This window comes from Genypterus blacodes, unplaced genomic scaffold (assembly GCF_046128005.1).
Source record: "Genypterus blacodes isolate CSIRO-AG114 ecotype Tasmania unplaced genomic scaffold, CSIRO-AGI_Gbla_v1 ptg000003l_1, whole genome shotgun sequence".
Taxonomy (NCBI): domain Eukaryota; kingdom Metazoa; phylum Chordata; class Actinopteri; order Ophidiiformes; family Ophidiidae; genus Genypterus; species Genypterus blacodes.
This window is the reverse complement of record NW_027466817.1, coordinates 3,975,687-3,991,273: the sequence shown is the minus strand read 5'-3', so window position 1 is coordinate 3,991,273 and position 15,587 is coordinate 3,975,687. Positions and strand designations below refer to the sequence as shown.

The following is a 15,587-nucleotide window of genomic DNA, read 5'->3' as shown; positions in this document are numbered from 1 at the left end:
TTGTCTTTCTCCCTTTCTCCTTCATTTGTTCTTTTTTGCCCTCATTTTTCTAACTCTGACTCAAACTCAACCCTCGCCCACATCCACCACTGCAAAAGTGGGAGAGAATGTTCCCACCAGAGCTCTATCCATCAACTCCATATGACTCCGAACATGCTCCCGTTTTCAGCCGTTCCCTATTAATATATACATTCATATTTCCTTTGTGTCCTTCATACTTCTTCGTACTTTCAGGTACAGAAACCATTCAAACATTTTTTTGCCACTGCTTCAGTATTTGGCAAAATCTGTCAGCAATTGCAATCAAAGCACATGAATGCATTTCAAGTGTAAATCAGAATTGAATGGAAAATAATAGTGATGTTTGATTGAAATGTGAAATTGATACACAGGGGACTTCCTTGTAAATATTTGCAGCATCTGTGTAATATATGGCTATGGATAATTTCTGGTTTAGAGGTAAGCAACTATGATTTAGAACTATGGTATCCTTGAAAAACATAAATACCTTCACATTTGGGTGTGCCAGTGTGCGTAATACCAGACCATGGAACTGGCACTGAAATGGAATGCAGCTGTGATGAATGTTATTAGTTACACCTCTGCTGTTTCTGCCCGAAAAGGTGCATGACGTACGTGTGACAATCACATACTGTACCTCTGTAATAACTCACTGTGCCACAAATAGCGATGCGGTAATATGCAAATCATTGTCATTGTCATTATGTCATTATATTGTTGTTGAAAGTATGAAGTATAACCTGACTTTGTTACGTTGTCATAACAGAAGATAAGACGATACATGGAATTCAGACATCCTGCATAATCTGGAAACTGATTCTTCATACTTTGCTGATGTATCAATCAATATTTTATTATCTATTTGGCCACCATTGTATTGTATGAGCACAAATCCACTGTATGACAGAAAGAAGCATCAGTAGACTGTCAGTCACAAGTTTGACTGGTCATAGTAGAGTAAACTAAATGACTGTCACTCCTGTCATTAAGGCAGCATCCCAATATGACTGCTGTGTCACTGCTAGATAGGAAAGGAATTCAATAGGTGTATTGGAAAAAATGTGTTATTGGTTACACCTGTGTGTACGTCACAGTGTTGGAACACACACAAATGTCCTTTGTATTGTATTTGCGTAAGGAGGAGAGCTTTAATAATAGATCCACCCAAGTAATCACATATTTGTTTTTATTATTATCACACCCTTATTGAATTTTGGAGCTGCAGCAAATGTCTGACGAGAGATTTAACAATGTACAAATATGAGTGACTAGATTTAAACCAACATCCCTATATATATTTAATGTGATGATAACGGAATATTCGTCATGTCTCGCCATGTTGTCTAGTTCATGTTCAGTGTTTATTGTCTCGTCCTTGGCTCACGTTTTGTTAAGTCACCGTCCCTCGTGTCTTGTGTCGTCTTGCACTTCTTGGCCGTCTTGGCCTCATGTATATTGTTGTCATGTCTAATGATTTTGAGTAAAGGATATTTTTGTTATTTAAACCCCTTTGTGAGTTGTGCAGTTGGATCCTGCGCCTTTTGCGCCGTGGCACCCTGACAATATTGTTGTTAAGCATATCTTCCCAGTGCAACTATCCTTGAATACAACCCAGTCAGTGGTGTCTGTGCTTGTTGTGTTTGTGTATGACCACCTTAAAATAACAGTAAAAATTCCCGATTCTGCCAACTTCCCCTGCTATGACTCAGGAGCAGTCTGTTCATCAGCATCAAAACCACAATACGTGGCCGGAGTGTTTGGGCAGAGAGTTTGACACACATGGTGTTATATCACTGAGAGGATGTAGGCCGGTGTTTCTTTTGATGTGTGTTATCTTTTCACATTTCTATTTCTAGAGAGCAGGTAGCTGATTTGATCTGTTCAAACCACTGCCAGAGTAAACATTTGCCCTTTTCTGACAGAAAAGTGATAAAGTGTGAGTGCCTTTTTCTTTTTTCAAGGCTTTTTTCAACAATCACTCCTCACTCAACCTCATCTTCCTGCATTGTCCGATCTTTGTTATTGTCTCTTGTGATTTCCCAGCCTACTGTTCCTGTTGCACTTGGCTTTTAAGGAGCGGCAATCACTATCTCTATTTCCTTCTCTTTCATTCTTTCCACCCACACACACACCTAAGTTCTCAGGAAGTGTTTTGCTTTTCCGTGGAGCCATTGTTATGTGGATCTGTAAGGTCATTTCAGACATTTGACTCTTGTGCTTTGGCAAATTGGGTTATTATTGAAAAGTCTGAATATATTTACCGAGTCAGTTGAATAGAGTTCATTCTCAATTTGTTATATAAAGTAAATAGTTTGCAGAACTTGTTCTACTTTCTTATGTGTCAGAGACAGAAATTATCATCAGTCTTTGTAGCTCTACAAGTCTTTCAGGCAAACTGATCTAAACTTCAAAATGAATACCAGTTCTGGTGGGGAAGTAAAGGTTGTTGGCACAGTTGCTAACATTTACACACCTTAGTCACCACACACAGACAGGATGAAGTAGAAAATCGTCATAGGCAGCAAGTTTTGACCTGCTTTGACTGCAGACAGACCTATAGACAAACTTCTCAGTGTTTTCCCTCTTTTTAGAATGATACTCCTGTTGTTGGTAGTTAGTAGTAAATCCAAAATCTGCCTTTTTGGACTCAGTTGATTGATCACAACTGTGTTAAATGTACTAAATATCACTAACTGAAAAAGCCCTGCCTTCTGTGTGCTGTTTTGTTTTACGAAAACCAATGTGTGGTTGTCCAGTGGTGCAATATTCAAGATTTCATCCCACTTGCACGTCATCACACTCAAAACATCTGATGTGTAATCTGGGGATTCTGGGAACTCTGAATCAGATGTAAACCCACAAAAAACATGTTTTAATTTTCACATACAGCTGATTACTGCTGACATCACAAATACGGAATGAAACATTGCACAATATACTCCATAAAGCAATATTATGCGATAATATATATTGAAATTATGTGTTTTCAGACAGAGACTTGTTTCATTGTTGATTGTGTGTGTTAGTCACTCCTGGTGTCTTATCTTTCTATAACACACACAGTGACTCTCGTAGGAAAAATGACAAGACAATTCAAAAAGTTTATATCCACCAAGCATCTTTCTTTCTTTCTTTCTTTCTTTCTTTCTTTCTTTCTTCCTTTCTTTCTTTCTGGAGGGGTGAGGTTTGGCCATGTGGTAAGAACCGATGGCATCTTTTCCTAATCCACATTCAGGATGGGGCAGATTTTTGATATTGTTGGCAATTTCTTCCCACGATATCATCTGTGCCACATTGTCATTAAAGTAATTCATTTCTTTTGAGGCCAGTGTGTAACTAGAACAAGACAAACTATGTCTAGGCTTGTTCAGCTTGCGTGCAGGTACCTGCTCTAATGATCATCCTTCTAGATTAATAGTGTTTGCTTCTCTCAATGAAGAAATAAAGATCAGTGGTGTTATCGTCTAAATCCTGATGGAACATAAAAAAACAGATCACATTTTGCTCATCTTTGAAAAGTCAGACATTGCCTATGACAAACATTGGATTCAGGAGGAAGGGAAAGCCCCCCCTCACCCTCCCCCTCCCTCAAATCATGGCTATTTGGCATAGAAAATGCTACATTGCAGCAACAGGATCAAACAGCTCACTCAGGCCGCACGCACTCTAATTTTAGTAGAGCCAAGCACATCTTTCGACAGGAAGAAGGAGGAAGTGGTGAGGTGCTTTTACATGAATCACCAAGACCTTTTTTTCTTCTTCTAAAACTGGACTGAACACAGTATAAATACCCCTTCAGAGCTCTTTGACCCCAATGAGAGGTTTGGACAACACACAGACAACAGCAATGACACCTTTACTGCTCTTGCTCCTGGTGGCTTATTCTTCTGCTCTGCCTCTGCCCTCTGAGGAGACAGACAGCTATGTTCAAGCAGAGGTAAGATCTCTTTCTGACATTTTTAAAGAACAGAAATAAGCATCCAAAGTCTACAAGTTTCTCTCATACCTGACCTTTACATGATATGAAGCAATTTATTGAGTTGTTCAGTAGAGTTTCTTCTTTTGGCAGTCAGTGAAAAGGGCATTTCCACACTCCTCATACTGTTAAAATGCTCTGTTAAAGTTCTGTTCTTCTTTTCACTTGATAACAAGATTTTCTTTTCTCTCAATTTCCAGAAATACCTTCGACGGTTCTACGGTCTTCCAGCGGGTCTGCGTGGTGGCCCCAGGGCGCCGGCTGCTTTACAGGCAAAGATCGAGGAGATGCAAAGCTTCTTCAATTTAGAGGTGAACACGTACATAAAACAAAACCTTTTCATCTCCCTGAATAGTGTCAAACGAAATACAAAATACTGTATATTTGAGTGAGCTTTAGTCAATGTTAAAACTGAGGTGAGGAGATGGATTCATATACCTGCTTCAGTTTGTTTCTGTGTAATCTGGAGGGAGAGATGAGAGGGCAAAGTCTTTGGCAGTAAATGTTCCTGAATAATTTTACCTTCTTTTCTCCTCTGAAGGTGACGGGTAATCTGGATGCAAACACTTTGGAGGTGATGAAGCTGCCCAGGTGTGGTGTCCCAGATGTTGCAGAGTACAACCATTTCCCTCGACACCTCAAATGGGACCATGACAATGTCACCTTTAGGTGCGCATCAATGATACATGTGAATTTATTCTGGAACGTCAAGGTGGTAACGTTATTCTTTACAAGGAGAAAAGTTGTGTAAATTATTCATTCTCTTTCTTCTGTCTGATGTTTCAGGATAGTAAATTATACACCAGATCTGAAGAAGTCTGACGTAGACAGAGCCATCCGCAACGCGCTGAACGTTTGGTCTGATGTCACCCCTCTGACCTTTAAGAAGCTGTATCATGGCAACGCTGACATTATGATCGCCTTTGGAGAAAAAGGTACAACAAACCCACATATCAATTCTGATTAATACTAATGATAGGCTCTTGTGTGATCATGGCTTCTTTACTGCGTAGAGCACGGAGACTACAACCCTTTTGATGGACCTGATGGACTCCTGGCTCATGCTTATCCACCTGGCATAGGCATTGGAGGAGACACTCACTTTGATGAAGAGGAACACTGGACCAAAGACTCAGCAGGTTAGTGTTTTGAGGAATTAATAGTCTCTACTGGAACGATCACTCATTAATATGAACAATATCATGCGTGACTACATTTTTCCCCCGACAGCTTACAACCTGTTCCTTGTGGCGACACATGAGTTTGGCCACGCCCTTGGTATGTCCCATTCCTCAGACGCAGGAGCCCTGATGTACCCCGTCTACTCATATGCCACAGGTTACCCACTGTCTGAAGATGACATTGACGGCATTCAAGCTCTCTATGGTGAGAAATTGAAAAGTATAATTCAAATGACATATTAATAAGATGTGGTTCTCATGAGCACGGGTCAGAATTCCTCGGAATTTACTGACAAATTATCCTTGTTTCATTGTATTTCTTGTGTAAATATTGCGAAAACTCAAATCAGATGTATACCCACAGGTCCAAACCCCAACCCCAGGAAAGTGAAGCCAAAGCCAGACGCACCCGACAAATGTGACCCCATGATGAGCTTTGACGCTGTGACAGAGCTCAGAGGAGAAACCCTCATCTTCAAAGACAGGTACAGGACCAGCTGATACACTGTATACCTACTCTAACGTATGACTTCATCTTAAACACCATAATGTGTCATTTTCTTGATCAAAATAATTCAAATCCACTGGCATTTCGGACATTTATATTATTTAAAATGCTGTGATTCAGAAAATGTTAATGTGTCATCATTTGCATATTTCACACCTTAAAGGGACTCATTATTGATTTAAATGATACCCGGTTGGTATTCAAGGTTATTCCCATACATCATTATTGCTCATAAAGCTCATATTTGGTACATTGGAATAGATTTCATTCCAAGCTGCCGAAACCAGAAGGATGAGTAAGAATGAGCATTCAAAAGGAAACACTTGCCTGCCTTTAATTCCTCTAAAGTCAATTCAATTTAATTTGCTTATTCATTGATTCGGCCTTTATACCTTCAGCTGCTGTACGGTAGAATATGATACAAACCATGGAACCACTATAAAGAGAAGATCCACCCTCAATCTCTAATGTTACATTCTGATTTAGCATTTTCGAACATGACCAAATATTGGCGTTATTTACGCAACCTGTCACATCTTTTTGGAGCCGGTGTGTGATGTTCAGGGTGCAGCTGTAGCTCTGGGTTAATTAAGAGTGTTGTTGTTGTCCTCCTTGTTACAGATTCTACTGGCGTATCCATCCCCAGATGCCCGAGCCTGAGCAAACACTCATCAAATCCACATGGCCCTCCATCCCCAACAAGGTGGACGCAGCATACGAGAACCCAGAGAAGGACCTGGTATTCCTATTTAGTGGTGGGTTATGATCATATCACAAACAAACACATGGGTGCTGCTCATTATTGAGGTGATTTGGCAGTATACAGTGTAATCACAGTGACTATAGATTTTCATCCTTTAACATTTATTCCAGTTTCTTCATCTTTGGCTTGATTCTGATACACGTGGATCAAACCTCTGCTATGCTCTTTGACAGGCATCAAAGTGTGGGCCATGAATGGATACACCCTGGTGGAAGGCTACCCCAAGTATATACACAAACTAGGCCTTCCTAAGTCTGTAAGGAAAGTAGACGCTGCTGTGTACATCAGAGACACAGGGAAAACACTGTTCTTCGCTGAGGAAGACTATTGGAGGTATGGAATATAATGACAGTTTGCTGACCTCAATGCTCCATTATCACGTCACGGTGATATGGAATATAGGAGAAATCTCTAATCTTTGTTTTTCATTTGTCCATCTCAGCTATGATGAAGCGACAGGCACGATGGACAGCGGCTACCCACGAACCATTGAGACAGATTTCCCTGGAATGGATGACGAGGTCGACGCAGCTGCCTATCACTACGGTATTGTGAAGCCTCAACCTCCCAACTCGCAATTACAGAGCTGTATAAAAGCAGCACGACAGTTCCATTCCCTAATGATAATAATTACTCGCATTGTCTTCTCTTGCTGTTTTCAGGATACTTGTATTTTTTCCACGAACACGTGCAGTACGAGTACAGTTACAACTCCAGGAAGGTCATGCGCATCCTGAGGACCAACTCTATTCTCAACTGCTGATCAGCCAACATGAAACACATGACAGAACAGCACACAGCCATTCATCATACAGGGAAATGCAAATGCTGAATATTGAAATAGAGTGAATGTGCTTGTGGCAGGTTCAGAAATAAGTGTTGTTATTTATGTGCTGGACACAAGTTTGTTGTATTACTTAGACACAGAATGCTGGAAAATTCCATGTAAAAGAATGTGAGAGGATTGTTACTATTTATTTCAAAGAAGAGAGGAACAGTTTGGTGTGTTAGTTCATCATTTGAACATTTGTTGTGCCAATATTTTGTATTTTTGAGCAACAGCTAAGAAATGTAAGTATGAGTGTAGAACTGTGTGTGTGTTTTACATCAGAATTTATGCTGTCAAGTCAAGAAGATTAGACTGTGAAACGATAATACCCGTTTAATTATTACCCATTTACCGGTAGAGCCCTTTCATCCAGGGCCGTACTACACCGTAGGAGTGTCAGTCCCTTTTCCATAACAAGTACACATCTATGTATTTAATTATATGCTATCATGTTGGTCTTTATTGTGTTTTTTTATATTTTGGCTTAAGCACAGATATTTTTTGTGAATGTTTTTGAAGAGGTGACAAATGATTTATTAAAGTGAAAGAAAGACGACCATTCACTAGATGTGTCATTGTTATCCTGTTATATTTGTGTGTGCGGCAGCTCAACAAACTCACAATCACGCCGTCACTTGAAAGCTGCATGTAACACACACACACACACACACACGCACACACACGCGCACACACACACACACACACAGGCCTTGGCACTCTAACCAGACCAGAGACTCAAACAATGTTTGTCAATGGATTTATTCATAATCATCTTATGGGATTTGTAGAGTTATCAGATGATGTAACCTGGCAGAAATATGTTGGGTTACAATGCTGGTATACAGCAGTGAGATCCTGGAAGTTCCCAAACACTCAGCACAGCCACTATTGTTTATTGTGTCAATACCCAACAAAATGAAGTCAACTCTTGCAGGTATGGTTTATATCACTGAAAAAAAAGTGTTTTAGCAGCTGCACCACGAAAGTTTTGTCAGTAACTGAATGTCAACTGCAACTATTAAACTGGTATCATGGATTAACTTGCTTCCTGTACACTCCTGCATTGGTGCAAGAGGTGTGTCTATTCAAACGCCTGTGCTGCTGTAGCGGTTATACTACGCTTTCCCAAATCTTATTCACATAACTTTACAAAAAGGTTGCAGTCTGCATTCTTTAAATTCTTCAAATAAGAACTATGTGATGTAGTTCTTTAGGTATTTCACTAGATGGCACTATTATTAAACCGTTTGGATACATGGTGGTCCTGTGAAAGGGGCCCAAATGGTAACACTGGATTGAGTTGCATTGACACCACAACTTTACTCGGTTTTATATGAATATCAAGATTAAGGCTACATAATTGACCCCTAAACAACACCTAACCATAACCTTGAACCTGGCAAAATGTATGTTTTTGGGGATGAATGCCAGATTTCAGGATATATTCTCCTGTAGGCAGACATCTCGGGTCTGAGTCATTGTGCTGTCACTGTCTCATTCTGCTCTTGGGTTTAGAAAAAATAAATGAATGGTAAACCAATTGTTAGGAAAGAATTTGGTCTATCCATGTTACTTTTGTAAACACTACACATTAAATACACACTAAGACCTCAAAGCTAATTATCTCAGTATAAAGTGTGTGAAAATGTGAGCTGATTTGTGATATTTGTGACCTAATGTAACAGGAACAGTCCATAGTTTAAGTCCTGACACAAAAACAGTTCAGTTTAGAGTAAACAGCATTAATCCAATCATGTAGATGCAATTACAGTGCAGTGAAGCAGTCGCCTAATTTCCCCAGTTTTGCTTGGTTGCTGCGTCACCGTTTCCCAAACCCTGTGTGTTCACCACTGACGTTCATGACAGAAGGCGATTTTAAAAGCTCCAGTTTCAGAATGCATCATGTCTGTTTAGCTAAGGGGGGGGTCAGTCATCCAAGTAGCTTTTTTAGTTTTGAATCATCGGTGGGGCAGTGAACTCAAATGAATCCAGTGAGATAACACCTTGTGCCTCATGACCTCAATGCAAACTGCAGATATGAACCAGCTGCAAATACAAAAACTGAACCTGTAAAACCTGAACCTGAACCTGATTGGAAGATAAAAAAACTTTGTGTAATTTCAATTTCCCAGCTTGAAATCTTTTGTAAGTTGGTCCAACAAAGGCCACGCTGATACAAGTGAGCTGATTGTGTTAAGCAAAATCTCAGCAAACACTGATACAGTTACAGTGCTTCCGTGCTGGGAGAGACTCTAGAGCTGAGCCGGGAAAGACTTCCTCAAATCCTCATTTTCCCTGTAACTGTACCCTCCTCTATAGGATCATGTGTAGAGGTGCAGAACTGCTGCCCAATGTCACAAGATCAAATCCAATTTTGTAAAGCTTAGATGGGGAAAATGAAACTTCTAAAGAGTGTATTTTATTTTACACCCAGATATGACATTGTAGCCTAGGAGCATAATACAATGTGTGAGCGTTCATCTTATCAGTATCTAAGATGTGAAATGCCAGTGCTGTGACTTTTAAAGAGCAGGTATGTATAGGAGAGAAAATCACACATTAGATCAGTTTAAATCTATGTGGATTTACCAGTCAAGCAGGCTTCTTAATACATTCCAGTCACTCCTTATACTGCTCATACCACAGTCACTTTGATATGCAGCTCATTCAAAATGCAGCAGGTAGCATTTGAACAGGTTCCAAATGAGATCATAGACTCACATGGTATCTATAACATCTCTCTCTAGAGGTTTTGGCCAATCGTTGCCTTTACACTGAAATTAGCCTCTTTGACTTCTTTCCATTCTGTTTCTCTCTTTCTGGTTGAATCTTTACAATTCATTTACAGCACTTTAACAAGTTCTTTCTATATGCTTCTCAGCTTTTTCCTCCATGTTATATATATTACATGTGTTGTCTATGTGACCTTTTAAAAGGCACTTTATAAACTGTGGGAGAGCTGCTACATAAAACCAAGGGTGTGGCACAGAGCAGCTTCAGTCTCAGTATAAACTCAGTCTGTGAATCACACAGTTGCTGTGTTGCTTGGAAAGGTTTTGTGGAGTTGATAAATACTTGGATGGTGAAATAGGTCATGCACAAATGGCAATGTGAGGGAAAGAAAGGTGGTATCTAGAGAAAAAACCTTTACGCAGTCCAGTCCCAGCGGCTCCTGATGGAAAACAGATGGTGAGGGCAACAATCTCAGGATGTCTCCCCTTTCCTTGGGGAAACTCCCTCCTCAGACCACCGCTATGACAGGGGTGACGCAACACTGCAGCGCACACACACCAAGCTTATTATTCTGACTGTGAGATTGTTTGCAGTTGTTTCTGTCTGAGATTGTGACAATGGGAAGAGGTTTACGATGCCGTTTACAAATCCTTTGAAGCATAAAGTGAAGTGTCTAGTGAGGCGGTTCATTTTCTCTTCACTTACTTTCCCTGAGGGAATGACTAACACATGCATGAACACATTTTACAGCATGGGGGTCAGAGTGCAACAGGTACGCTTCTTTTCCTCCAATCCAGCCTATTAACTGCCGCACTGCCTAAGTTAGTATGAACTTTTCTGTTGTAAACTCCACCAAGGAGGTTCTCTTTCTTCCAACACGCGAATGGTTCGATCCTTAATTAGCAGATTTCGCCAAAAACGTGCCCTGCTTTTGACCAAAGTTGATAGCAGATCGAGCACGTGTCTAGATCAAAGGGCATGTGCAGGAAACATCAGATCGTTTTGGGTCAGTTTCTTCAAAAGACATCCACCAGTCTGCCAATTAATAATTATCCGATAATAGACGGTCTCGTGCAGGAGTCACATGAATGGAGTTGCTGTGCAGAGATATGAAACAACCACAAATGCGTAGCTGAGATGGTGCAGCCTGTTAAAGTACAGAGGTAGATAAAAGAAAATGATGCTGGTTTCTTTTTGTTTACGTCAGTGTGGTTCTATGGTCTACTTTGGTTCTTCGCTTTGATGTTGGAAAGTGAGGGAATCAGACCTGATTTCACCCAGGGCCGGATATAACCGCTTCGTAAAAAAAGACCATAAAACTCAATTTTACAACAGCTATGAGTCAAAACTTGCACTTTATCGGAGAAGTTCTGGCTTTATGTTCTACAGATTATGAATAATGAATTGCCTGGAAGTATTCATCATTATATCAGAGTAGAACTTCTGTTTCTCTGACATGAATGTCGTGTGACTCGAGGCATCTCATGGCATGTGTGTGCTGGTCGTGTGTGTATTAGCTCAAACAAGTCTATTACAAGTTTTCACACGTTTTCTTATCCTTTCTTCCATATGATGACAAGAATTCATGGTATTTTATGCTGTTTTTAGTAATGAATAAATAAATTATAGTATTTAATCTATTGTTATTCTATTGTCTCTTTGTTGTTGTTTGTTGCTATATTGTATTTGTTGATTACAAAATACTGCACAGAATATATAATGTTTCTTGTCAAATTCATAAAGTCATAATAATGAGGCATACATTTTGTATTTCTGACCATTTTACAGAATCTGCATCTAACCCCATTCAGTATCACAACATGGAAAAGTTTGTGGTTTTCTGACAAATTAGTTTTATAATTCGAGCCCTTTGCTATGAAGCCAAAACCTGTTTCATTCCCATGGAGGTAGTGTGTAATGGTGGTTAACACAGGAGAAAATGAGCCTTCGTTTGCAACATGAGCCTCTGTGTCTGTCATGTAAGCTCACGTGTGGATGAGTCACAGAGTTACAGACCTCTGGACAGACTTGAGGAAAAATAGAGGGTTATTATTAACAGTCTGGCTGAGTAAGAGACTCATGGACGTCTTATAAAATGTCTTAGCTGGGACAAATACACTGCTGAAGAACCTTTTATTTGCCTCAATGGGACTGTCTCTTGACTAAAGGCATCAAGTTGGAGTATGTTTGCATAGCAGCAATGACAGTGAGCTTCCTCAGATAGCAACAATCGTCAAAACCTCTTTCAAAGGTAACAGTCAGTATTACTCTTACTGATCACTGATTAGTGAGTTAAACAGGAAGGAGGGAGGCGTCTACTTTGTGGCCATCATAGAAATAGCAAATCGTATAACCTCAAGAGTGATGTTCCTGCGTGGGTGCATGAGTCAATGTTCAAGATTCTAATGTTGACTCAGATCTGCTATATTATCATGTATAGTCGGGCAGGGGTCACATTGATGGCATCACTAATAATGGCAGAAACATGCAACTAACACCAACATTTAGCTGAGATTACGCTGATTCATCTATAAAATGTTGCCATATTTTCAGTGATAACAACACAAAGTCACAGGCACCATGTGAGGGATTCACAAGTAAAAGTCTAAATGTGCTTTTTGTGGCACATATGACATAAAATACCATACATTTGTGCAAGCGTCATCAGCTTCGGTACTTCCATGAGCAAATACATCGTTGTGGCTTGTGACAAGTTCAACCGATTCTTTTGTTAGTGTGAAAAACAATCTGTCTGTGCCGAGCTGCAGATCATTGACACGGTGCCTCGGTATCTATTGTCCCTGCTGCACCGCAGGCCACAGGGCGTTCAGAACTTGTTTGATCAAAGCTTCACGTCGGCTTCAACACATTATGGTTGAATTAATAAGCAAATATCAATTTTGGCTTTCTAAACAATGCCTCTGCAAGCGAGACACGCTCTTGGTTTTCTTCTCGTCTCTTGGGCGAATGGAAAGAAAAACTGGTCTGTCCTCAGAGAAGTGTGGGCTCATTGTTGACGCAAAGTCTTACCGAATCTATCCGGGAAAGTCAGATTACATTTGTTTGATAGTTGTTCAAGCAAGAACAGATCACTTAATAAAGGCAGCCCGGCTCTGCTTGACTGTGTTCATTAAACACACTTCAAAGCTTTCCTCTGCTTTGAAGCAATTGCACTACAGAGCCCAACTACAGCAGAGAGCTCAGTTGTTCCCATTTTGGTTTCTTCACCCATGTTCTACGCTACTCTCCATCACAACAGCAAATGGAGTTGTTTAATGCCATATAAGTTAACAAAATGAGCATGTTGAATATTGGGCACACATGAACATTATCCCCTAAAAAACTTCAGCTGTGTTTGCTAACACGCCTCTTTCCCCCCAATCCAGATCTTTACTGACCCAATTTTTTAACTCCATTGAAAACCAGTATGAAAAAGCCCCAGTGTGTCCTCGTTCCCCTGATTACCCTCCGTATGATGGCAGGGGGGAAAGCTTGTTTACAGAAGGTATTTGCGGGATGATGTTACTTCAAACTTAGAGAAGCGAGACGCCACGAAGAGACAAAATGTTGGCAAATATGTGTGTTTCTTCGCTCTTACAGATAAATCAAACTTTGCTCCAGTGTTTTGCCAATGATTGTGCAAGAATATTCCCAACAAATGTCCCTACATGCACAGTCAGCCTGCATATCATCTTTTAATGCCAAACAGCAGTGTCACGTTTCTGTTCGACCTCTCCCGCTCTGGGAGACTTTCTCCATGTTCACTCTTTGTTAAAGAAATAAAAGATTGTGGGTGTGCAGTGAAAATGCTTTTTTCTTTGTGCAGTTACTCTGACCCAGTGGTTCTCAAATGGTAGTGTGTGTACCACTGGTGGTACTTAGACTTAAAATAAATTCCTATTGGTCAATTATACACAAATAACATGCTTTCAATGTGTAATTTTTGGTCTATTTCAATAAGGAATGTGTTGTTTTGTTGAAAGAAGTCCAACTGGAGTTTGTTAACCAGTAATTCTCAATTCTGGTCTGTATTTCCCATCTTCTCCCAGCTGTACCCAACACTTCATAATTTATATCTGGTGTGTTTTTCACATTAAGATCTGGGAGGCACCAACTCTTGAATTGTGGGTAACAGAGAGAAACAGAAAATAGGCATGGATAAGCAATAATCTGCAGCCTGTCATGTACATTCCAAGTTTGCGATGCTTCTGAACAACTGTGTGTATGTCTCAAGCTACACAGATGCAGATTGTTAAAAACTGTTGATTTTACTGTGAATACATGTGACAGGAGCATTTTAGATTAGGGTCTTGATGCAATTTATACCAATTTCTCCACATCCCTAATGCCCCTATTTCATATCAGAGGACTAAAGAGTACACCTCAAACTCCAAATGGACTTTAAATCCTTCACGAGCTATATGATGTGGACAGAATTGGTGGATATCTCAGTCTTTTGGTTCGTAACCTGATTTGTTGTGCTCTCACATTCCACAGATGACTTTGCAATTCCACAGTGCGGCAGTGAACGTTTCTCCCTGTAGACCTGAATACAGCAGGGACAGCTTGTGATGGACGGTCGGTCCTTAGAGGGGCTCAACATGCCAGCGAAACAAATAAGGCAGACATCTGGAAGTGTTTTCTGCGAAGAGGGGTCATCCACTGGGGGCGCCGGCTTTCAGGGCATCCCCTTACTCACACGCTTTAAGAAAATAAACAAGCTCTCACAAATCCTCAACCCAAAACTCAAACCCCAAAACACACGGAGACGTTTGTTTTTCGGCTTGTTCACAGACCTCCCAGTGCATTTAGATGAATATAAGTGTACTACTACTATCTCCTGCACAGCAGATCCTATGTTTCCTTGAGCTGCTCTTTGAATGTGTAGTATCAGATACAACACTGATGGAATCTGTGAAAGGCCCTCACTTTATTCACCCTTTTTCTGGTGTGGGTGTCTTGGAATTTCAAAAGAGATGTGTTGCAGAGAGAAAAGAGGGCATAATGCTCTCTGTGTCTCCCAGGACAACTTACAACGAAACTCCACCACACACACACACACACACAGGAGATCTGTAAGCTGCCATGACTGATACTTGGCTCTCTTTCTCTCTTGACCTCCGCCCCTTTCCCTTTTCTCCACCCCGCCCCCCCCGCCCCCCTGTCTTCTTCAGGGAGGCTGGCCAGCGGAACACAGTAACCTACCAAGGCATGTTGTGTCTGACCTGAAGCATTGGCTGTTCCAAGATTGCAAATGTGTGCGTGTGTGTGTGTGTGTGTGTGTGTGTGTGTGTGTTTGTGCGCACGTGTCTTCATGCACACCAGCTTCAGAGTGATTAGGACAAGCTCCAACGCAGCATCGTTAACGTGAAGGAACCAGTAAGATCTGAGCATTCCTCTTGTCTCACCCTCACCCACAAGCTCTGACAAACTTGTTCCTTGATAAAATGAGACACGTCATGTGGGGACTGTGAAACAATCATTCTTAATGTGGGATCTGTAGTGCTCCGCGCTGACACACCTCACCGCTGTTCCTGTTTGTGCATCGCAGGGAATGTGAATAAAGACAGAAGAAG

At 40.7% G+C, this 15,587-nt stretch overlaps 1 protein-coding gene across 1 annotated transcript; it reads left to right on the top strand.

Moving 5' to 3' along the window:
* Positions 1-3,848: 3,848 nt before the first annotated feature.
* On the top strand, positions 3,849-7,737 carry mmp13b (matrix metallopeptidase 13b). The gene is made up of 12 exons (XM_076142986.1): positions 3,849-3,958; positions 4,198-4,308; positions 4,539-4,666; positions 4,784-4,932; positions 5,011-5,136; positions 5,228-5,383; positions 5,543-5,663; positions 6,308-6,441; positions 6,623-6,782; positions 6,892-6,995; positions 7,112-7,592; positions 7,670-7,737. Exons 1-11 carry the CDS (start codon positions 3,869-3,871, stop codon positions 7,210-7,212), a joined length of 1,380 nt encoding a protein of 459 aa, XP_075999101.1. The 5' UTR covers positions 3,849-3,868; the 3' UTR covers positions 7,213-7,592; positions 7,670-7,737.
* The last annotated feature ends 7,850 nt before the right edge of the window (positions 7,738-15,587 follow it).